This window comes from Myxine glutinosa, chromosome 8, assembly GCF_964187855.1.
Source record: "Myxine glutinosa chromosome 8, kmMyxGlut1.1, whole genome shotgun sequence".
Lineage (NCBI taxonomy): Eukaryota > Metazoa > Chordata > Myxini > Myxiniformes > Myxinidae > Myxine > Myxine glutinosa.
In genome coordinates this window covers 129,649,859-129,675,961 of record NC_136268.1, presented here as the reverse complement: position 1 = coordinate 129,675,961, position 26,103 = coordinate 129,649,859, and the positions used below count along the sequence as shown (strand labels likewise).

Below are 26,103 nucleotides of genomic sequence, written 5' to 3'. Positions count from 1 at the left end.
TCCTCAGCTTTCACCTTCCCCTTAACGAGCATCTTCTCATGTCTAATCGCCGCGATATTGTCTCTCCTCAGCTTTCACGTCCCCCTTAACGACCAAACTCTCATTCTAATCGCCGTCATATTGTCTCTCCTCAGCTTTCACCTCCCCCTTAACGAGCATCCTCTCATGTCTAATCGCCGGCGATATTGTCTCTCCTCAGCTTTCACCTTCCCATTAACGAGCATCTTCTCATGTCTAATCGCTGCCATATTGTCTCTCCTCAGCTTTCACCTCCCCCTTAACGAGCATCCTCTCATGTCCAATCGCCGCCATATTGTCTCTCCTCAGCTTTCACCTCCCACTTAACGAGCATCCTCTCATGTCCAATCGCCGCCATATTGTCTCTCCTCAGCTTTCACCTCCCCCTTAACGACCACCCTCTCACGTCTAATCGCCGCCATATTGTCGCTCCTCAGCTTTAACCTCCCCCTTAACGAGCATCCTCTCATGTCTAATCGCCGCCATATTGTCTCTCATCAGCTTTCACCTCCCCTTTAACGACCACCCTCTCATGTCTAATCGCCGCCATATTGTCTCTCCTCAGCTTTCACCTCCCCCTTAACGACCACCCTCTCATGTCTAATCGCCGCCATATTGTCTCTCCTCAGCTTTCACATTCCCTTTAACGAGCGCCTTCACGTGTCCAATCTGTAATGTCTTTGTTATAAAGATGCAGACGCGCAGAGAGGATCAAGCACCATCTTTCCTTCAGGTGCAGGACCTTGAGCACCTTTGAGCTTCCCAAGTTCAGGCCCACATAGATCTTAGTGTTTTTCCAACATCCCCTCCAAGCGTGAAGGAGACGGAAATGACGTATGCACACTGTAAATGTTTGCCCAATCCAGACGAATGGTGTACAACCAATCACGACCAAGTTGATGCACGGGCTTCTTTACCCACACGCGATCCCCTGGTTTTAATGTTGGAATCTTCGCTCCACTTCTTTGGTCAGTTTACTCTTTACTTTTTGTCTGTCTTTTGATGACAGCGTCCCTGACTTCCAGGTATCATCCGACGCCCTCGCCGGCAAAATCGAATCACACAGCAAATGGAAAACCTCCGCCGAGAGGAACGATGGAATAATCGTTTTCTGCTTCCCCACCTCGACGATGTCATTAGCGATGAAATAAAAGCTGCGCTGCTGCGCAAAAAAGTTCAAAGTTGTCGCCAACATACTCCGGGACCTTTCCATAGACATAGCCGTGGTCCCAAAAAAAATAATCCTCGTCGCCAATTGTATTGTCCTTGTTATAAAGAAGCGGACTTGCAGAGGATCAAGCACCATCTTTTATTCCAAGCAACACAGGCCTCACTCAGCCGTACACAGCACGACACAATCACTGCCATATTCTCTCTCCTCAGCTTTCCCCGAACCCTTCATGAGCACCTCCTCATGTCCAATCACCTCCATATTCTCTCTCCTCAGCTTTCCACGACCCATTCATGAGCACCATCTCATGTCCAATCACCGCCATATTCTCTCTCCTCAGCTTTCCCCGAACCCTTCATGAGCACCTACTCATGTCCAATCACCACCATATTCTCTCTCCTCAGCTTTCCCCGACCCCTTCCCGAGCACCGTCTCATGTCCAATCACCGCCATATTCTCTCTCCTCAGCTTTCCCCGACCCCTTCACGAGCACCTTCTCATGTCCAATCGCCGCCATATTGTCTCTCCTCAGCTTTCCCCGAACCCTTCACGAGCGCCTTCTCATGTCCAATCACTGCGCCATATTCTCTCTCCTCAGCTTTCCCCGAACCCTTCACGAGCACCTCCTCATGTCCAATCACCTCCATATTCTCTCTCCTCAGCTTTCCCTGAACCCTTCATGAGCACCTCCTCATGTCCAATCACCTCCATATTCTCTCTCCTCAGCTTTCCCCGACCCATTCATGAGCACCTCCTCATGTCCAATCACCTCCATATTCTCTCTCCTCAGCTTTCCCCGAACCCTTCATGAGCACCTCCTCATGTCCAATCACCTCTATATTCTCTCTCCTCAGCTTTCCCCGACCCATTCATGAGCGCCTTCACGTGTCCAACATCACATGAGCGTTTTCATCCTCTGTAATAACAGGACACAACATTTCCCCTTTCTTGAAGACATTTCGGTACAGCAGATTTTAACGTTGAAATGACAAGGAGAGCAACCGGTAAAACAAAATGCCAACACAATAATTGTCCCATTACTTTATACCTTCACACATTAACTCTATCAATGTACGGAATCGCCTGTTGTTGGCTTAACGGTTAAGATGGCTAACCTAAGATGTTATGTCTTGAGTTTGAGCTCCTGTCCTGCCATTGAAACAACACAAGGTTGGTTGACTCAGCCTGTCATCTTTCTGAGGTCAGCAAAATGAGTACCAGCTTACTGGGGTAATAAGCCATTCAAGTATCCTGCGTAGGAGGGGCGACCCATCCAGGGTTGTCACTTTTAGCCAATGAAACTGCCTTGGCAACCATTTTTTCACATCACTAACCACAAATGTGCTCGGTCCAATTTTCCTGAATCTACCGAGGATCAGCGTATTTTGAAGTTCCTGTACTCACATGCACAGCCTCCTTTACCCGCACGCGATCCCGTGGTTTTAATGTTGGAATCTTCGCTCCCCTTCTTCGGTCAGTTTACTCTTTGCTTTTTGTCTGTCTTTTGATGACAGCGTCCCTGACTTCCAGGTGCCGTTTGCAATGACAAAAGACCAGAAAGACGTTCAGCTTGGTGTGCTTCTTCCTTTTGTGAAACAAATTGAACAGTGGAAGTGACATGTGGTGTTGCCCGATAATTCCAGAGAAACTTGCAGGTTTCCAAGGTACCGTTCTCCTTCCGCATTCTGTGTCCACTCCATCAATATCATGTTAAACCACAGTTCCATACCACAGTTCCGTTAGTTAGAGTGTGATAAATGTTGGAGCGAATTTGTTGTGTCTCTCTCTCTTCCAATAACTGAGAGAAGATGGTGGATGTGAATTGTGGGCCATTGTCGGTATCAACCAGGTGAAGATTACCTTCTCAACTGAAAACTGATGAGAGAGAAAGCAGTGACTATGCGGTGGCTCCTCAGAAGTGATTGTCACCTCAGACCACTTACTGTGATGGTCAACAAGGTGATGCCGTAGTGGCAGTCCCTAGTGCCACACTCAAGCTATCCAACAAAGGATATTGTCACTTTGTGCCAGGGTCCCACAGGAAGTTTGACGAGCTGAAGCAGAGCAGAGAAGGTTTTGCGGTTTTGTCGCTCTGTCGACAGTACATGCGAGAATCACCTAGAATGTGGCATTGCAAAGCTTTGATCAAGTCCATTCTCAGCAGTGGTGAACCAGACTTACTGTAACTATGTAGATCATGGCTAGAGCTGTATGTAACACCATCATGAAAAAGGTGAACCAGACTTACTGTAACGATGTAGATCATGGCTAGAGCTGTATGTAACACCATCATGAAAAAGGTGAACCAGACTTACTGTAACTATGTAGATCATGGCTAGAGCTGTATGTAACACCATCATGAAAAAGTTGAACCAGACTTACTGTAACTATGTAGATCATGGCTAGAGCTGTATGTAACACCATCATGAAAAATGATGGCATGTAGGCACCCCAGTGAACCACCTTTCGAGGCCATTTTCCCCACGCAGAGCAGAGGTTGGCCTTTTTCGGGCACCATGGTCCACTTTTTGAACCAATGCATTATGCCGGATGCCCTTCCTGCCACCAACCCTGTTAGTCACCTCTTGTGACAGACAGCGAATTACCAGTGAACTGGTACTCAATTTGCCGACCTCGGAAGGACGAATGACAGGCTGAGTCAACCCCCCTGACGTTAAATCAGGGATCAACTGGGATTCAATCTCAGGATCCTAGGATCCCAAGCCGGCACCCGAACCGCGAAGCCAGCACCAGGCTTCATGTACAGTCACGTGAAAAAGTAAGTACACCCCATGTAAAGTTTTGACTTTTTCAACATATTTCAACATACAGCTATTTCATCTTCATTTCAACAATATTGATAGATAAAGTTGATATCATATAACAAATATCATGAAACATTTACATTTTGTAGTCCATTGTATAATTTAAAAAAACATAAAAGCAAATTTCGCATGTGGAAAAAGTAAGTACATCCGTGGTTCGAATAGGTGGTATTGCCCCCTTTGGCAGAAACAACCTCAAGTACGTGTTTCTTATAACTGTCTACCAGTCTCTGACATCGACTGGGAGAAATTTTTGCCCACTCCTTCTTGCAGAATTCTTTCAGCTGTGCGATGTTTGAGGGTTTTCTTGCATGCACAGCTTGTTTCAAATCCCCCCACAACATCTCGATGGGATTTAGATCCGGGCTTTGACTTGTCCATTCCAGAACCCTCCATTTCTTTCTTTTCAGCCATTCCTTGGTGGATTTACAGGTATATTTAGGGTCATTGTCATGTTGCAAGGTCCACCTTCGGTTGAGCTTCAACTTCCTGACAGATGGCCTCACATTATCCTCAAGCACCCTCTGGTACAATGAAGAATTCATCATGGATTCTATGATGGTGAACTGCCCAGGCCCTGATGCAGCAAAGCCACCCCAAACCATAATATTTCCACCACCATGCTTTACAGTTGGTATCAGGTTCTTGTGGTCAAATGCTGTCTTTGGTTTTTGCCAAACATGTCTTCTGGTACTGTGGCCAAATAGCTCTCCCTTTGACTCATGTGTCCAGATCACATTGTTCCAGAAGGTCTTTGCCTAGGTGTTCATTGGCAAACTTTAGTCTTGCCCTGATGTTCTTTCTGGACTGCAAAGGTTTCCTCCTGGCACACCTCCCATGTAGATCAAATTTGTGCAGCCTCTTTCTAATGGTAGACTCGTGCACTTTGACATCAACAGTGGCAAGAGCTACCTGTAGGTCCCGTGATGACATTCTGGGGTTCTGAGAGACTTCTTTCAGCATCTTGCGGTCTGCTCTCGGGCTGAACCTGCTGGGGTGGCCTGGCCTGAACAAGTTGGTAATTGTTTGGAATCTTTTCCACTTGTAGATGATCTTCCGGACAGTCGAATGATTGATTTCAAATTGTTTGGAGATCTTTTTAAATCCCTTCCCAGACTCGAAGGCATCTATAACCTTCTTTCTGAAGGCCTCAGAGAGCTCTTTTGATCGATGCATGGTGACGCCGCACACTTCAACAACAAAGAGCAAACCAAACTAAATGTCTGAGGTTTAAATAAGACAGGTTCCTCCAAGATCCTCTCAAGCAATGTTCTAATCATTTGCACCTGAGCTGGTGCACGTTATTCTAATTTTAGGTGTTTGAAGTAGTGATAAATGTCGGGGTGTACTTACTTTTTCCACATGCGAAATTTGCATTTATGTTTATTTAAATTATACAATGGACTAGAAAATGTAAATGTTTCATGATATTTGTTATATTATATCACCTTTATCTATCAATATTGTTGAAATGAAGATCAAATAGCTGTATGCTGAAATATGTTGAAAAAGTCAAAACTTTCCTTGGGGTGTACTTACTTTTTCACGTGACTGTATACACCCCAGTACAGGTAAGTAATCTTTCAAGTAAGTGCCTAGTTCAACACAAGACTCAGTCTAAGGGCAGTCAGTAAAATGTCTCTGGTAGAGTTGTTCTGGCAGAATAGAGACTTAGGAGTCAATATCAATGAAGAGTTCCACATTACAGGTATGCCCAGCAGGTGACTCGATTTGTACCTTAGAGAATTTTGTATTTTGTAGAGACAGCATCATTCATGTGAAGCACGGTCGCTTCAGGAACTACAACCTCACGTATGTCTTTCTGGGCAGAGCGGAAGACCTTTGAGAAGTGTCCCAGTTTCCCTCATACATTGCATTTTTACCTTTAATAAAAATCATTTTCTTCATGTGATTCACTTCATTTTACATTATCATCGACACACAGATAGACATGTAATATGTTTGTGAAGTACAACATGCAGTCTTTTGATTAAACCCATCAGCGAAGTGACTGGTAGGCACGCCTTGTCCTATCGTGCTTCATATAGTAGAAGTACGATATACTGGTAGGCACTAACAATGAAATAATACTGTTGGATATGCAACTGTTGTTGAACTGTCTACCAATTAGCACTCCCGTCAGAAACCCCCTTCTGGGGAAAGTCCTAAAATCCAGACTCATTGCTCACCTCCACTCATTTATTCCTCTTTCTCCTGCCTGTGGAACCAACCTCCTCAGTCTGTTCAATCTCATGCTTCCGTCCAGCACTTCAAGGCAGTTGTTCACCACCATCACCCCTACCCCATCCATGCCAAAGATCGTTTCTACCTCTAATAACCCTCCCCGAGCACACACTTCTTTTTGGGGTTCCAATTTTTACTTCCACGTCTGTGATTGAGAGTTTGTGGCTGTATCCATCTTATTCAACCCCTGTGTCCGCTCCACTTGCTCTCATTTTCCACATCTCCCTCAAGTCTCCCCCTATTTTCTCCCTCAACCCCAATGTTGCTTTATACCCCTACCCTTCTCAGTCGACTGTTATTTTCAGTTTGTTGCATCGTGATCATTTCTGTGTTCTCGTTCCTTCACTAGCCTCGGCATTGTGTACAAAATAACTTCATCTTACAAGGATTATTCATTGGACATTACTTGGATTGTACATCCCAAATGTACAAGTCATGAAGTATACTCTGTCGCTTGTAGAATATGTCAGATATCTATAAGAGTTCTTAGTTTTATTATTTTAGGTGATAGATATAAAATAACTACCAGGGGTTTGGCATTGCATTTGTCATCCAAATCTTCAAAAATTCTTCTTCTTTTTTTCCCTTTGGCATGCTTGCCTCTGAGCTAGCTATTCCTGGATTTGTTCTTTCTTCGAAATGAATGTGTGATGATCATAAAGGACCCACATTCCTGCTCCCCCCCCCCCCCCCCACCCTGTTGGGGAAGGAGGTGTGTTGGCAGCGGAGGCAGCTCCAGAACCTTCGTCCATGGGCTCCGTCCGATTTTCCTGAGGGCAAAGTAGGTTTGCCGGTACTCCAAGAGGATCACACACCAGGGATGTTTGGAGGAGGGGGGTCCACACCTTGAAACTCGGTGTGCTGAGATAGGGGCAGCCCGCGTCATCTTGTGGTGGCAGGGAATGTTTGGGGGGTGGGGGAGGGAGATAAATACCCAGAGGGCACTGTATTTCTGAGTATGCCATCCTTTGGGTATGTGACTTAAATACCTTTTTTTTACCTGCACTGAGGTTTTGCTTATTCGGATGTCTCAAAAGAGTATATGGTATGTATCCTAGTGAAATCCCCCATCCCACCAAGAGATTAAATAACAAATATTGATACATTTGTGTAATGCTGTACGTACTCGTGTATGTGTGCAAGGTATTTCCTTGTATTGTGCTTCCGAGTTACGATGAACAGCATGATTCATTAAGGTTCCAAGCCTCATGGAAAAACTTAAACAGCAATTACGAAACCTGGCTGCAAATGTTGGAAAGAGACGGTGGATGGCGAGGCAGCGAGTGAGCTGCAAATTAGGGCACGAATAGGAAAATGGAGGACATCAAACACAATTAACAAAAATTGCACTCAGGAAGTGAAGGTTTATGACTAGCAAATCAGTATGACTGGATGGCATGAGGGTTCAAAGGAATGTTCAGCACCCGATGAAAAGAGAATGTCAGCCTTGAAGTACACGGAGGGTAAAAGTTAAGCCTTTATAATGTAAGCCATAACTCCTTATATGCCTCCTGTGATCTTTGAGAACCTTGTCAGAATGTCTTGAGCCAAAGTGTGAAGTGGCTTACAATTTTTCCACTGCTGTGACAGTTTTGTCCATTTGCCAAAAGTTGAGGCCGTGCTGGAATAAACTCCCACAAAAAATTCTAAATCTGACCTATGCTTCATGAATACAATACAAATACAGGGTTCATTTTGAATCGCGACCACCAGTGCACGTTTTTCTCGCATTGCATTATGGTAAGCTGCTTCATACTTTTAATAGGTAGTGAGTTGGCTTTAGTTTCTTGATTCAAGCAATGACAATGATTTTAATCTTCTGCATGATCTATCTCAGTTGCGTTTGTCCAGTTATTTCTGCTTCGATATACGAAGAGAACCTCTCAACTTGCATTGCAAATGATCATTACCCTGGGACGTCATAAAGGACACAAACAACAGCCATGAAGAGCTCATGTAATGTGTCAAATAAAGTGGTGGAAAGACGCTGCATCAATGACGGTAAACTTCCAAATATATTTTCTACATCCTTTAAAATCTTTATTTTATTTATATTTCATTATATACTTAAACACTGTATTACACAAATCGCCTTTTTGGCGCTTTCAAAATCATTCCGTTTAGCAGGATTGGGACTAAATATTACGGCATTTTACGTCATCACAGCCAATCAAATTTGCCGCTCACAGACCCCGCCCACGTCCTTATTTCTTAAGACTGCTCACGGAAAGGTGTTCTGGTGTTCTATTAACTCAAGTGAAATTGTGATTTTTCTACTTGCTGTAGCTTGGATATATATATATATATATATATTAGAAACAGGAAGTAAATTCCTGCGTGGGGCTAGTGTGAAAAAATTCTGACTCAACCCACGAACCTCATCACGTATGCGGTGACAGCTCTCTGAGCTATTGAGTCTCCGGGATATCCTCAGAGATTTCTCACACCAACACTGCGAGATTTATAATGGCCGATCTCTTACGTGCCTGCCAGGCAGACCCCGGATGTGAGTGTATGTATGTGTATGTAAGTGTGTGAATGTGCATTGAAGATGAACTAAACTTATCCATGTACAGATACAGTCACGTGAAAAAGTAAGTACACCCCATGTAAAGTTTTGTCTTTTTCAACATATTTCAACATACAGCTATTTGATCTTCATTTCAACAATATTGATAGATAAAGGTGATATAATACAACAAATATCATGAAACATTTACATTTTGTAGTCCATTGTATAATTTAAATAAACATAAATGCAAATTTTGCATGTGGAAAAAGGAAGTACACCCCGACATTTATCACTACTTCAAATACCTAAAATTAGAATCAGGTGCACCAGCTCAGGTGCAAATGATTAGAACATCGTTAGAGAAGATCTTGGAGGAACCTGTCTTATTTAAACCTCAGACATTTAGTTTGGTTTGCTCTTTGTTGTTGAAGTGTGCGGCGTCACCATGCCTTGATCAAAAGAGCTCTCTGAGGCCTTCAGAAAGAAGGTTATAGATGCCTACGAGTCTGGGAAGGGTTTTAAAAAGATCTCCAAACAATTTGAAATTAATCATTCGACTGTCTGGAAGATCATCTACAAGTGGAGAAGATTCCAAACAACTGCCAACTTACTTAGGCCAGGCCACCCCAGCAAGTTCAGCCTGAGAGCAGACCGCAAGATGCTGAAGGAAGTATCTAAGAACCCCAGAATGTCATCCGGGACCTACAGGTAGCTCTTGCCACTGTTGATGTCAAAGTGCACGAGTCTACCATTAGAAAGAGGCTGCACAAATTTGATCTACATGGGAGGTGTGCCAGGAGGAAACCTTTGCTGTCCAGAAAGAACATCAGGGCAAGACTAAAGTTTCCCAATGAACACCGAGGCACAGACCAGCACTTCTGGAACAATCTACTCCTGACAGATGTGTCAAAGGTAGAGCTATTTGGCCACAGTACCAGAAGACATGTTTGGCGAAAACCAAAGACAGCATTTGACCACAAGAACCTGATACCAGCTATAAAGCATGGTGGTGGAAATATTATGGTTTGGGGCAGCTTTGCTGCATCAGGGCCTGGGCAGCTCACCATCATAGAATCCACTATGAATTCTTCATTGTACCAGAGGGTGCTTGAGGATAATGTGAGGCCATCTGTCGGAAAGTTGAAGCTCAACCGAAGGTAGACCTTGCAACATGACAATGACCCTAAACATACCAGTAAATCCACCAAGGAATGGCTGAAAAATAGAGGGTTCTGGAATAGCCAAGTCAAAGCCCGGATCTAAATCCCATCGAGATGTTGTGGGGGGATTTGAAACGAGCTTTGCATGCAAGAAACCCCTCAAACATCGCACAGCTGAAAGAATTCTGCATGGAGGAGTGGGCAAAAATTTGTCCCAGTCGATGTCAGAGACTGGTAGACAGTTATAAGAAACGCCTACTTGAGGTTGTTTCTTCCAAAGGGGGCAATACCACCTATTAGAGCCAAGGGTGTACTTACTTTTTCCATTTGTGAAATTTGCATTTATGTTTATTTAAATTATACAATGGACTACAAAATGTAAATGTTTCATGATATTTGTTATATTATATCACCTTTATCGATCAATATTGTTGAAATGAAAATCAAATAGCTGTATGTTGAAATATGTTGAAAAAGTCAAAACTTTACATGGGGTGTACTTACTTTTTCACGTGGCTGTACATATACATGCATCAGGGTTGGCAACAGGAAGGGCATCCGGCCATAAAACATTGCTTCAAAAAGGGGACCATGGTGCCCAAAAAATGGCAACCCCTGCTCTGTGGGGAAAAATGGCCTCTCAAGGTGGTTCTTTTATTTGCTTTGTCCTAGTACTTCACCAGTATTCTTGAGAGCTGGACACATGCTGCACATGTAGAGACAGTATTCCATTGAACTGAAACAGTAATTAGCAAAATTTAAAAAGGAAACAAAAAGAAGTCGACCAGCATTCGAACCCAGGATCCTAAGAATCCCAAGCCAGCACCCTAACCACTAAGCCAACATCAGGCTGAAAGCAAATAAAAGGAAAAGTATATATTGAAATTACCACTAAACAAGGGTGAAAACTACCCAAGGTTTTTTGGTTGTTCAGTATATGGTACATCTGTAAACGGTAATCTGCACTTTATACTGACTCCAATAACTTTTCTTTACATCCAGACTTGTTTATTTACTGGTTTTTAGTCTCGGCCACAGCCACAAGATGATGATGATGATGATGATGATGATGATGACGACGACGACGACGACGACGACGACGACGACGACGACATTCCGACTGTGGATCACTTTAAACAACATGAACTAACGCACCCAGTTTATTGGATAATAGCTTGATTTTCCAATTACATTTAACTTTAGGAATCTGAACATTTCTTTAATTTAAAAAAAATCATCAAATGATGTTCTCTCTGGAAAAGTTATTTCATAGACCACGTGTTGCTTCTTTCAAAGAAAAAAATCAGCATCCATGTGCCCCCGATGTAAACCCGCAGCTGAATGCACAACGGCCGAGAATCCAATTGAAACGCTGCAAGATGACTCAGGATTCAGAATGACAGTTTACACATGTCACTGCCTTCCTCAATATGGAAATTTCCATCCAGGGGGTTCATATGATCGGACAACCATAGGGTCAGCCCACAAAATTGCATTGTTCTTGTTTATTCGGCTCTTCCTCTCAGAACAAGCCCCTGGCATCACTTATTCCCTCTGGAAATTTAGTTTACAAGCTTGGCCATATTGTATTTCTGAGGATGACATTATTCCTCAATGAAACCTCCTTTCTCCAAACTTTGTCTGAGAATGCCTTTCTCATTGTATAATATAGGATTTGGATTCTTATGGTTCAACTGACCTTTCCGCCTTGGCTCCGTGGGCCTATGTCGGTCAGTTCAGTGGAACGGTTTGAGCGTCCGCTCTGAGTCTGGTAGGTCGGATGTTTGAATCCGGGCCCAATCAAACCAGACTTTTTTCTTTTTTTTTTGTATACAGAATCGAGGCTCATGAAAGAGCTAACATTTATCACACAAACAAATCAAACAGACAAACAAAATATATAAAAAGGGGAGCGGTAGACAAGATGGGGAGAGAAGGGAAAGCACACAAACACAACATTTGAGAGCAGGGACATCGGGAGATGTGTGGGAGGGAGAGGGCTTGGGGGAAGGAGGCGTGGGAATGGGCGGGGGGGTGGGCGGGAGACTTTAAAATGATATGAGTTGCTTCTGTGCTTTACGCTCGGCATTTAATGAGGAGCGAGCAGGAACAAAGAGCCATAGGTTGGCACAATTGTTCAGGCTTGATGGGCCTAATGGCCTCTCCCTTCTGCGGAGTTCCTTTTAAGGGAAGATATAACCCAGTCCCTAAATCTACCTGCAACTGTCTTTACCTTTCTTTACCTTATCCCATATCTGCCTTTTTACAATGCATCATATTTTTCTGCTTACTTAGAATGTATCATTTGAAATTGCATATTATCTTCAGTTTTGCACTCGCTCTGTTGTGTCATTAACACTCAATTATAGAAAATGTGAATGTTTGCCAATTTTCCTCCTGCAGTAAATCATTTTTTATTTTTAATAAAATTGTATCACAGATGACATCGGCTTAATCGTCTGTAAATCAATTTGCTTTTAGCTCACGAGTTCATGATTGCTCTAGTGGTGACAAATTGAAATGGGTTAGGCCCAAAGAGCATCGACTTTGGGAATTTGTACCAAATGAACCGCAACAGATGTGTTTGGCTCGGTTCCAATGGCTCTGAACGTGGGATGTGTTATTTGTAATGTCCCTTGTTTGTAATATTTGGTTTGGTTGATAAATGTGAGAGTGAGGCCTGGTCAGACATGAGGTTTCGCATATCTTAGTTATCTTTCCAGCAAAGCAAGTGACACTGATTTAGAGTTATTTCATTGATTCAACTTCTTACATTCATTCATTCATTTTTTTGAACGTTGTCGAATCATCTACCTATAATTCCAGTAATCTCTGTGTGTATGTGTGTGTGTATGTGTGTGTGTATGTGTGTGTGTATGTGTGTGTGTCTGTGTGTTTGTCTGTGACCGCTGTTTCTCGACAACCACGGGTCCGATATATTCTTGAAACTTGCCAGGTATATTGCTGGGGACCCGAGGATGTGCCTTTTCAAGGTTTGAAATTAATCGGACAAGTGGTTCCCAAGGTATGGTCACCGTACTCGCAAGCCGTTCGCTTTGGCTTTGCGAATGGACCAAACCATTTCATGTAAATAGAGGGGGGGGTTCTACCGTACTCGCAAGCCGTTCGCTTTGGCTTTGCGAATGGACCAAACCATTTCATGTAAATAGAGGGGGGGGGGGGGTTCTGTGGTCGTTACTGCCACGTGGTTTCAAAGTTTTTTTTTGTTGTTGTTGTTTGCACGCATGTTTTTTTGCACCCACGTATGGGCACGCCCTAGTCTACATAATGGTTGAATGCAGCCTTTGATGTTTCCAACAAACAAGTGTTGTCAGGCTAGTTTTGCAGAACTTTACTAGGCCTGAAAAAAAATCCATCGTAAGCTGCAGGCTCTGTAACCATTCTAAGCTATTATTAATCTCTTACAGACTTGTCCCATTGAATTTCTAACACAATTTCGATGTGCTATTTATGGCGAAGCAACACTGCTTTCTTTGTCTGAGATCGATGTCTCCTTGGTGTATCTTGGGCCTGAGTCCCAGGCCTTAACACTATCCAAAAATCACAATCCCTGACAGCAGGCGAGAGAAGCTTTGGCTTTGGGCCACATGAAAGGCTTACGCCCTATTTATTTACTGACAGCACACAGAGCAACAGCTTTAAGATATCTTTGAATTGCCTCTGATCCTATCTCTTGCTTGGACTCACAGCTTCTGACTTAGATTTCCTCCTCGGGTGTTTGCGCACATTGTCAGCTCGAACAAGAGGAGGTGTATGCAGCCATTCGGGAGAAACATTTGAAGAAATCTGCTTTGTCTGCAGTTAACTTTAATACAAAAAAAAATCATCAAAATGAAAAAAAAAATACATGAAAAGAAGTTTCATTCATGAAAATCACTAAAAAAAAGTTTCATCACTAAAAGAAGAAAGGATTTTCTTCTTCATTAGAGACTGTGTGATGTTTAATTTTTGGCACTACAATCACTTTGCCACAAAGGGAATGTGTTTGTGCAAGACAAATATATCAAATTATGTGATTTATCACTTTTGCATTCTTGAAATGTCCCGCCTGAAAATTAAAGGTAGAAAAGTTTGATGAAGAACCTCCAAACAGATTCAAGTAGTTGCAATTGCTGCAACTTACAGTAACTGCAGTGTTACATTGATGTCTGCTCTGCACCACATCTGTATTCTTCCACATTCGTCAATCCATGCTATTATTCAGGCCGCAGAATGGCTAAACCTTGAAGTAGGGTACTGTACATACAATGTTTTGTGATAGTTTCTGCTCATTTAAGGCACCCTGAATCAGAAACTGCATAATGACACTGTCATCACAGCATTTTTTTCATATGGCCATTTTTAAATCCCCGTGTTTGAGTCTTAAAATGCCTCCTTTTAACGGGTAGGAAAAATAAGTTAGGCACAATCCCACTACTTATGCTCCTATATTCACAATATTGGTGTCAAATGGAATGTATTGTTATATGGTAAGGGGGAGTGGTGGGGTGTGGGGGTCCATAGGTAGGCTGTCGTAAGTGTAACATAAACCGTGTTTCAAGTAGTTTAGATTACCATGTATTAGTGAGCTGTCAGAGTAAGCTTCCTTGGAAAACGTGATGCCTAGGAGTCAGCGTATGTAATTCATAGACAGTCTAGTCAGGGTAAGATTGTATCTGTAAGCACCTCTTGTTAGCGGACGGGGCCAGTGGGAGGACTTGTGGCCACAAAAAGGTACATGGGAAAGTGCTACACACTTTAAAAAGACACCAACACAATCTGTCTAGCCAGGGTGTGCAAACCATGGTGGCATCGTGTACTGTGGAGCTCCTGAAGAGGGGATATACTTTTTCTATTGGGGCTGCCCCATGGGCAAAGGTGTCATCTTTGGCTCGACTTGTTGCTGACTCTCTTTGCGGCTAGCTCTCTTCGTCTCCCGCTCTGTTTTGGCATTGCTCAAGGCTGGCATGAATAACCTTTTCCTTGAAACTTTTCTGTCCTGGAATTTCTGCAGTTTTGCATTCAATCACTTTCTGCTATTACTTATCCTCTGTTTATTATCTGCCCTGCTTATGCTGCTTGGAGGTATAGGTAGATACAAGGTAGTTACACCGTCTATGTGGCATTGCATAGTCAGATGTAGATTTTGATTAAGTTCTCTGTCTAGGGTGAGATTAATGTTATCTCCCCTGCCTTACCAGCAGCTATAATAATTTTTATTCTCTCTGCACCTGCAGTGATGAGGGCTTTGTTCAGTTAGCAATTTGGAATATACACCCAGATTCGGCATCGGGTCACCTACAACAACGTAGGAAACCCGTTTACAATTTCACGAAACAATTTAGATATCCAATCTTAGATGAAAGTACTTTCAGATAGGGAAGGGGGGAGGGAGTCAAAAACTATAACTGGCACCCCATGCCCACTGGTCCAATATTCACCAATGATGTGTAACCAGAATTGCATTGATTATCTTACTCATATGTCCAATAGCAAGCAGGGCTCCGCCAAAAATTACTTAGAGCATCCTTAGAGAGCAGAAGTTGATCAACTTGTGCTATAAATGTTGTAGAGTGTAGACACATATTTGTTCAAAGTACAATAATCAAAATACACTTTTAGTGTTAAATATACTTATTCTCTTCCATGAACAGAAACTGTACCAGGATTCCTCTCTTTTCAATGTGGCATATTTAGTGGGTTGCCCCATGTCTCATAATGAGGCATTCCTGGAAACCCCCTCTTCGGAGTTTCCCAGCAAAGCGTGTGTCCCAGTGTACCATTTGGTAGCCAAGAGGGGATGGGGTATTGTTATTTTCAAAACAAACTTTCCAATAATTTTCCCGAAACAAAACAAAAGTTACTCAACCGAATTTTGGGTTTCTATCAATTTATATGACCTTATGACCTCTGAAGACCCAGAAATTAATCTTGTTGCCAACCTATTATATTTTACTTCTACTCTATGTTGACGCAACTTATTTGACACCAGGATTGTGAATATAGGAGTGTAAGTGGTGGGATTGTGCCTGCACTTAATTTCTCATACCCCTTAAAAACTCAGTGTTCTAAGACTCAAACATGGCAGTTTTAAAATGGCTGTGTAAAAAATATCCGCAATGATGACAGAGTTTCATAATGCAGTTTCTGATTCAGGAGGTCCTAAAATACCAGAAACCATAAAAAAATATTTTATGTACACCACTTCAAGGTTCATCTGAAATATATGCATCTGGCAACTGGACTACAGTCTTTATTGTCCTAAAGCTATTCCGCTTCACTGTTACGAGGTTCATTCACTTTTTATTACCCAGTAACATTCAGGATAAAGCCGAACACAAGAACCATGTGATCGAGTACAATATTTGACACAGTGCTGCAGTGAACTTTTTAAAACATCCTGCGGCAGTGAACAACATTTGAGAAACGACACATTTTTAAACCATCTCCACAAAAGCCAATTGTGCGTAACCCTGATTGTTGTAATATCTGCAGAGGAAGCTGTTTTATGAATGAACTGCACGTCTGTGCAACATCTGTTTCAGAAATACGACCTCGTCATTTATGTCTTGAAGGCAAAAAAGCTCTTGCATTGCACAGGCTCTTGTAGGTTTTGTATCGTATCAATGGTGCCAACTTATTTTATTATGGATCGTACAGTTCTTTTATTTTACTGTATTCTCATGTATATGTATGTATCTATGTATATTATATATTTATATATACGAGGGCCAGTCAATAAGTAACTTTAAAATGGCGATATAAATTTGAGAATGTAATGTGTATAGTTGTTGACGACAAATGTTATATCTATGGGTAAGTGCCTGTTTTATGGTTTTGTATGGTTTTGCCTGTTTTAGATCTGGAAACATTGAGCATATGACGTCAGTAGAGCAGTTCCAAGATGGCGGCTTCCTTAGAAGCATGCACCAGAGAGGGGCAACGTCATCCGTTTTTTGGGGGAAGTGAAGGATGTGAATCCCAGTGAAATCAATCACAGAATGAAGATGCAATATGGTGACGAATGTTTATCACTGCAGCAGGTGTATGACTGGGACAGGAAGTGTAAAGTGGAGTATCCAATGTGGCAGACACTGCTCGCTCGGACCGGCCTCACACAGCAGACACACCAGAAATGGTTGCAGGAGTTGAGCGCGTGCTAAGGGAAAACCGTCGCATTATGCTGTATGAAGTTGTCTCCGAATTGAACATTAGCCATTGTTCAGCACACCATATTATTCATAACGTGTTGGGGTTCCGCAAAGTGTCTGCAAGATGGGTGCCCAGACAAGTCACACCCAAACTGAAAGAACGGCGAGTGGACGCATGTGACGAACTTCTGCGACGTTACGAAACAGAAGGCGACGCTTTCTTACAGCACGTAGTGACTGTGGATGAAAGCTGGGTCCACTATTTTCAGCTAGAAACGAAGAGGGCAAACAAAGAGTGGCACCATTCAACTTCACCAAAGCCCAAAAAATTCCGCACACAGACGTCTGCTGGTAAAGTGATGCTGACGCTCTTCTGGTATAGCCGATGCCCACTTGTAGAGCATTACATTCCCAGAGGGACCACAATCACCAGTGCTTCATACTACAGCCTCCTTAAAAATCATCTGAAACCAGCAATCAGAGGTGTTTTGCTGCAGCATGACAATGCTCGGCCCCATACTGCCCGCGCTACAGCTGCAACAATTGAAGACCTGCATTTTGAGTGTCTTCCTCATCCACCCGACTCGCCAGACCTTGCCCCTTTAGATTACCACATACTTGGGCCACTTAAAGACGCGTTTGGTGGAACCACTTTTGGATCCGACGAAGAGGTCCAAGAGGCGGTGCACGACTGGCTACACAAGCAGCCAAATTTTTTTTCCCCTAGACGAATCCAGGCCTTCGTCAAGCGCTGGAAAAAATGCATTGAACACAATGGAGATGATGTTGGAAAATAACAGTTGTTACATATGTACATGCAATAAACAAGTTGTGAAAAATATTTTAAGGTTACCAATTGACTTCCTCTCGTGTATATATATATATATATATATATACACAGATATAACTTAACGGTGTATACAGACAATATTAGTATCTCAGTAAAATGTATTAAAAGTAGAGAGTGTGGTGATGTTGAGTGGTACTTAATACCTAACAGGTGGTATTAGCGTGTGAGAGTGATTGCATGTCATCAGGCAGCTGTTACCCATAAGGCATTGCAGAATGACAGCATAGTATAGTTTCCATAAATAAAGTTTGTAAACATTTCTTGCGACTGTCTGTATATCTGGATGTAAATGATAAAAGAGTCGTACGTGTCAGACCTGCCAATGTGTTGAACAATACGAGAAAGAAGGCCTTGATGGGAGATGTTTTTGAATCATCTTGGAACATCTACAAGTAGGGCATGGTGTAATTAGAGAAGAGGTCACCGTCTAATCGAAGGTAGATTGTCCCATTTTATCCAGTTCCCCTAATAACTTGTGTATGCATAATAATAACCCAAGACCTTGGCCTCCAGACAGCCTTTGGTGAATCGCAGACTCTTTCTAATCCAACCACGGATTGCATGCAAATGGCGGTTTGCCTTCACTGGTTCCCATAACATCAGTTCAATTATATATACAATATTCTCATGAGAAATAAACTTGGTGCTTGCATTGTTCAAATGAGTCGATATAGGGGGCTATATGGGGGGGGGGGGGGGGGGTTGTAGGCACATTACTCCTGCCTCCTGAAAGAAGTGATAATTAGACTTTGGTTAAATGTGCTGCAGTTATTGCCCTGGTGATTAACTTCAAATGAGAATCTTGCCATGTTACAGTCACTGATCATGTAATTATATAATTTGATAACTGTATTAAAACAGGTGTTCATAGGTGTTCCATGACACAAGCAAATTTCTGACTTTTACCGATGGGGAAGTACTTGCCATTCACTTCATACGATGATATCATTGTTCCTTGCAGGAAACTTGAATCAGCAGGAGCCTTTAGGCCCATCAATCCTGCACAATTGTTGCCAACCTATGGTTGTTTGGCTGTACTCTATCCTTAAATGCTGAGCATCAAGCAAGGAAGCAGCATGTGCCATTCTTAAGTCTTTGCTATGACTCGCCTGCGATTCCAACCCACCGACGCCTCCATCTCGCCAAGATGTCTAAGTTTGAGGGATACATGGCTTCACACGACAACCAGAACAGCTTTGAGGGTTGCTGTTTGATACCACGTGTCTCATCAACATAGAATCTCAGAGTCTCAGCACCCAGCTTCCTTTCATGTAAAATGTGCCAAACAGCTCCAAGTAGGAAAATGTATCAAATGTGGCCTTGTTTGATGCTTGCTAATTGTGAAGTGTGTCTATCCCAGACAGGGTGCAGTCAATAACATTACTTTGCTTCCTTGCAAAGCTGCAAAAGCACCTGATGGAAGCTGCAATGCAGCTTAATGGAACGGAAGAGCACTTGGACACTCATTGAGTGCTATAACCTTATATAAGTCGGGCAACTCTGAATTATCAGACGGAAAAGCTGAGTGCTCCAAGGCTTTTCTAAGAGTATAAATAGAGTTCATTTCGGATTCTCCTAAGTTGTACAAAAACCAGACGCTTCTCTTTTGGCAGAGGGAGCATCAATGGAAGGGCCGTCTTCTCTGGTGGGCTGGCTGGTGTGTGTCCCTTATCTCATGAGATGTTGATTTGTGTCTGGTGATGGACATTTCCAGGTTAGAAACAAAGTGTTTCCACAGTTGTCTATAATCTTATGGAGCAGGTTTTGTTTCTTTGATTTTTTTTGTATACATAGTCGAGGCTCATGGAAGCGTTTCATTTCATAAAAGTTAAGAGCATAGACTTGAACTTGTACCTGGCCTGGAAACGCTTTGCTTCCTGGGTTTTCTCATTGGTGTTTGCAGTCTCTGCATTCGTGGATATATTCTGCAGCATCGCTCAGTGATGCGGGTTTGATTTCAGGAACTGCTGCAAGAGTTTTTAACAGCGACTGTGGTTTTCGTGCTATTAATTTGGACAGAAATGATGCTGCCTTCTGCTTTGTTGTAAATATATCACTTGTATTTTTCTGTCATTCCTTTTGGTCTTCAATCATTCATATATATATATATATATATATTGTTGCGGATCTCCTGAAGCCCGTTCCACGTTACAAAGGGGGGATTAAACCCCTTTTCCCCCTCAGGTCTTCGTGTCCATGAGGCCGAGTTGCCACTCCCGCAGAGAGCGTAGAAAAGGGTATCCGGTCGATTCCACACGTACTTTTGGTACCCACGCTGCCACGAAAACGGGGACTGGACCTCACACAAGCCACGCTAATCGAATACGCCGAGCGGTTCGCATATCATGTGACTCGTGCCATTACTTTTATTGAACCCGATTTGAGCGGTTTTGTTCGTGCGATGCTAGGCCAATAGATGGAACTGACGGGGACGATCAAATAGAGGGAAGAACAGGTTTATTTACAATGTACAGGGCGAAGAGACACAGAGCAGGCTTAAGCAGTCTTAACTTATCCCCCAGACATGGGCCCACTCACTCACACAGGGAAAAGAAAGAAGGACAGTTTCTTTCTCCTCACGCATCCTGGTGCCATTCACTCCCGGACAGCTCGCCGGGCATGGCCCTCGGTTGTTCACGGCACGTGTGCTGGGAGTGCAGGCAAGGAGATCACGCGTCTGTGGCCCGGAAATGGGTCGTCTTCACACAGCGCGATTAATACAGCCGCAGAGTGCAGGGCACGGGGAGAGTTCATGTACAGCGACTATAACAAACCAGGCACTTTACTCATGCTGCGACAATGTCTCTTTCTCACTTCTCAATCACCATGAACCAACCACGAACCTTGGGTGACTGACTCTCACTGGGGCACTCCCTCACCGACTCTCTCTCTCTCTCTGACGCGGGGGTTCGGGGCAGGGTTTATATGGCCCCTCCCCAGCCTTACCCGAATGTTCCAAGCCCCTCCTCTCACTGCTGTTGTGAGCCACTCCCCTTGAGCTCTAAGACATGCGGCATCATTTGCTGGATTGTCAATCGTGTTCCATTACACAGCTTTGGTGGATCAAGATTCCTTAGAAGCATGATTGGTGCTCCCACCTTGAGAATCAACCTGTGTGTTGGGAGTCCTTGAGGCTGACGACTGTTGAGAAACTCAGTTGGGAGGTTTACTGCCTGATCTTCATGTCACTTTGTCAAGAGAATCATAATTTCTTTCATGACCCGGCAGCGAACGTCATTATGTGCTACATTACGTCACTCCTACAGACGTGAAAATATTTGTTTTCCTTAAAAATATATTTAAAATAAATAAAATAGTATATAAATTAACAATAAAAGAAGCTAAAAAACAATTAAAAATACAATAAAAAGCACATTAAAAACATATAAATATGTACGTACAGTATACTGTACGTACGCGCAACTGCTGATTCTCATTCAAAACAGAGGCGACGGACAGTATTCCTTTACTGTGTCTGTGTTAGCTATGGGTCCGAAGAAGGATAATGCTAGTGTTTCCAAGCGTAATGTGGTTACGATGGACGATAAGGTAAATCTGATTAAAAGGTATAGAAAAGGTGGAAAAGTGTCGGTGATAGCACATAGACCTTATCGCGAATCGGAACCGCAATGCATCATGGGATCGGAAAGGGGCAATAGCGCCGCCACAAACTATACCATGGAATTGCAGCCGGCCCGGTTTTTTAAACCATTGATATTAAAATAAACAGTAGCCTATAACCACCGGAATTTTATGCTGATTCCGAATCTGTGTCTAAAACTTTTCTCCGATGTGTAGTTCTTGAGTTATAAGCGGACATCCAGACAGACACACACACACACACACACACAGACACTCCTCCTTTATTTATGTATATATATATATATATATATATATATATATATATATATATATATATATATATATATATATATATATATATATATATATATATATATAGTCATCTTCGTCACAAAGAAAATTTGATGTTATTGTGATCGCTGTTATTGCCTGATATTTTAATTTTTTTATTGTTCAATTTGCTCTTGATTATTTGATAGACTTGATTTTTCAGTTTCACACACCTCTCCACCCCAGGTGCTCATGGTAAAAGACCTCAACAATGTACACGACCTCCAGGAATTGCAGAGACCTCACAGTGCTACTGCTGCTGCTGAGCCTTGAAAGGTTTCAGGCTCGTGTCGTGGAAGTCAGTACAGAGAAGAAAGAATATTCTGCAGTTAAACTTAGCACAGACAATGTGACGCATGCTGGAAAGGAACAACCAGTTGTATTCAACCACGTGTATAACATCAACTTACCGATGGGTTCTCTCTGCAATGTTGGTGTCGATGAGACGGGTGAATCCTTCCAAGACAGCAATGGTGAGAATGTTTTTTAAAATTCTGTTTATCTAGACTCTGGAGAGTTCAGTGATATTCTCATTTGTTCATTAAGTACCTTCGCCACCAAAGGTGGATGGAGGTTATGTTTTCACCCCTGTCTGTTTGTCTGTTCGTTTGTTTGTGAACAAAATATCTCAAAAGGTTGTTGACGGATTGGGACAAAATTTGGCAGAGATGTAGCGTATGTCACAAGGACGAAATGTTTAGATTTTGGTGAAGATCCGGATTCGGATCCGAATACTAGAAATTTTTAAAGTGATTCTTCACCATTGGGTGATTGGGCCAAAAACGATACATAGTATGATATCTCAACTAGTTGTGGACGGATTTGGACGAAACTTGGTGGACCGGTTGGGTGTCTGACAACGACAAATAGATTCGATTTTGGTGAAGATCTGAATATGGATTCGGATATGAGGATTATTTAAATTTTAAGTGATTCTTCACCATTGGGAGATTTGGGCCAAAACGATACATAGCAGGATATCTCAAAAAGTTATGGATGGATTTGGCCAAAACTTGTTGGAAAGGTTGTGTTTGTGACAAGGAAGAGTCGATTCATTTTGGTGAAGATCCGGACCAGGATCCGGCTAGTATAATTTTTTAAGTGATTCTTCATCATTCAGTGATATGGCCAACCAGGTATGCTCACCAGGTACCAGAGAGGTATGCTCTCTACTGAGTGCCGTTCTAGTTTATATTGTGACCCTCACCTTCCATGACCAGTCACCACAACTTGCAGCTTTGAAATATTTTAGGCATCACTCCAGCCTTGTAGAGAATGTGTCCATTCACTTTCACTTGTTGAGATATTACAGAGATGATGCTGTGGGTAAAAATGAACATTAAGTAAAATGATGTCCCTGATGTCTTTCATAACTTTTAACTTCTGAGCTGGCTTACCTGAGCCCTTTCTCCATTGTTGCCGCTTCTTGAAGTGCCATTTTTGCCCTGTGATCTTGAACTGTCGTGTAAGATGCAGCAATATCACTGCAGTTGATATGAGATCAAATGACCTTCTCGGGCAATGATGTTGTAGTTCTGAAATTGTCTGTAAGATGCAAACTCTTATTGTTTGTATACATGGTCGAGGCTCGTGTAAGAGCTAACATTGAACACAAAAAGACAAACTGACACATAAAACATATGATAAAGGGAGCGGGAGAACAAGATGGAGAGCAGGGACATCGGGAGATCTGTGGGAGGGAGAGGGCTTGGGGGGAGGAGGCATGGAAAGGGGGGGGGCGGGGGGCAGTGCCATTTTTGGCAAACTTGCTGAATTTCAAAATTTTGAACTTGATTTAGTTTTGTGATGTGGAGTTCTATATTTGATTAGATTTTTCTGCATTTTAGTCATTTATATGTCCCGTATCACACCAACGATGAAGGTGTTGCCGTATGATAAAAAAATAATTGGTGGTGACACCACTGATGAACATGCATGCTCATTACTACCTGTCTAAAATATTAACCTTCCCAACAAACAATCTGTGCTTCAGGTGCTGGTACATTTAGTGAGCGTACACAGGATCAGGAGAACCAGGTGGTATTCACACATCGTATCAATATTCCACGCAAGGCCTGTGCATGTCCAAACGGCGTGGACCATGCCACAGAACAACAACTTCTGCGTCGGATCGAAGCCCTAGAGAATCAAATATCAGATATACGGCTCCATTGTCTACCGGGCCATGGATGTTGTGACCACGCACCAGGACTGGGTATGGAGCTTCATAACGAGGCTTAAATTGCTTGGAAGATGGCAGCCAAAATCTCCACCACTAATTCTACTTTTAGATGTCTTGATTAGCCCGTCCCTTTGCGTAGCTGGAGAAGAGGTATTGTAATCACTTCTGGGTGTGTGTCTGTCCGGGCCGCAACATTAAGCTATTGTCATCAATTTTTCACCAAACCTTTATTATAATTTTATCAAAAGGTCAAAGGTCAGCATCACATAAAATCATCAATTTTCATCCAATTGACCTGAAATTTCAAGTTAGCATTTGAGTTTTGTCATCCAATTTTCACCGAAGCTTTCCAATGAGAATACGGAGAAGGCAAATTAATAATTCAGCCCAAAGTCAAAAGGTTAAAGGTCAGCGTCACCTAAAATTATAAATTTTCATCCGATTGACCTGGAATTTTAAGAATTTGCATATTGGGTCAATGAATTGGTTCACCAATCAAAAGCAGCAAGCTAATTGTTTTGTTTTTTTTAAATCAAAAGGTCAAAGGTCAAGGTTGCAGAAAATTGTTAATTTTTGTCCAATTGACCTGAAATTTTAATAATTTGCATATCGAGTCGCAGAATTGGTTCACCAATCAAAATCTGGATGCTGATTATTTTTTTTAGATCTAAAGCTCAACCTCAAGGCTGCATAAAATCATCAATTTTTTTTTTAACTGCTTTCGTTATTTTGAGCATATAGAAGAAGAAGAAGACCGAATACAAACAGACACGAACTGCCTTTGCATTTTCACATGCTTTCAAATTTTTTTTTTAAATAGATTTCTGTATTGTAGGAAATTGCGAAACTAATTCTTATGTCCAGGCAGCAATTCCTTCATTTTTCTCATTACAGCTCAGTTTGCAGGACTCTTTTTTAGTGCTTCAGTTTGCTGTCACTAAGAAGGTACATTATTTGGTGTATCCGTGCGCAAGCATTGACTGAACAATTTAAATTGAGATCGATTGAGATGAGATTTCCCAATAAACAAACTTAGCATTCCAACTCAAACTATTGAAGGATTGATGATTGCAGGATTGCTCAGTTGGTAGTATGCTCGTCGGGGTTAGATCCTGATGGGGTTGCCCTTCAATAAACACCACCATTAATAAAACAGTAGCAGCATGATGCACCTCATCTTGCAGCACTTCATCCTGAGTAGGTGAGCATGAAGCCGAGCATCCCGTTTGTAATTTCTAGTTGTTCACATTAAAGGTCCTAACTGGACATTTTGAAAAGACTAGTCCATCGTTCACCATATCTATTGTGTGGAGCTTGCTGTGTAATTGGCACTACCTGTGCCAATTACACGGCAAACTAAGATTTAAAAAAATAAGTATTTTAGGGGTGCTAAGATGTTGAGATAGTGCAGAAATGATGGAATAAATTGCCTAATGCTCTCTCCAAGTACTTGAAAACAGCTCAGAAGTTTGGAAATTTAAAAAACCTTTCTGAAGCTTTAACTGAGGCCAGATGATATGATTCGGTGTGGGCTTGGGACCATCGGGAAATGAGTAGATCTGGAGATGATCATTTACATTCCCTGGATATAGCAGATGGCACGACTCTTCTGAAGTTTCTAGAAAGATAGAGTTGGGCTGAAGCATGGCTGATAGTTTGCAATTACTGTTGTCACCATATACATGTGATTTATAGGTTTTTTCAAATAGCTCGTTACCATTGTGGATTTTAAACCAAATGAGCTTTGGCTACAAATTTGTATCCTCCTGGTGGATCGTATACTTTGTTATAAATCATACTGAATGACTCACCTATTTAGCATGCATGTCAGAGAAGAACTTTTCTGAAACGATATACAGCGTAGGTTTAAACCGGAGGTAGTTCATGAGTACCTAGAAGCACTGGGGATAGAGGGGTACATCGATATTGGCAGAAATGTGCAGGCATGATGACCTCCTCCTGCGTCAAAAGTTCCTTGTATTTCCTTCATATAGATGTAAAGCAGATTATTTATCCACTACCACTCACTTCCTAAAACAGTGACAAGTCTTACAGATATATGATTCAATTGAAGCTCC

General features: G+C 42.3%; 1 protein-coding gene across 1 annotated transcript in view; it reads left to right on the top strand.

Moving 5' to 3' along the window:
* Positions 1-26,103, top strand: part of LOC137433190 (tenascin-R-like) — a 115,066-nt gene that overhangs the window by 13,256 nt on the left and 75,707 nt on the right. The window contains exons 2-3 of the mRNA XM_068125640.2: positions 22,030-22,316; positions 23,837-24,058. Coding sequence (XP_067981741.2) covers positions 22,055-22,316; positions 23,837-24,058 — 484 coding nt within the window. The 5' untranslated portion in view covers positions 22,030-22,054. The remainder of the gene's footprint in view (positions 1-22,029; positions 22,317-23,836; positions 24,059-26,103) is intronic.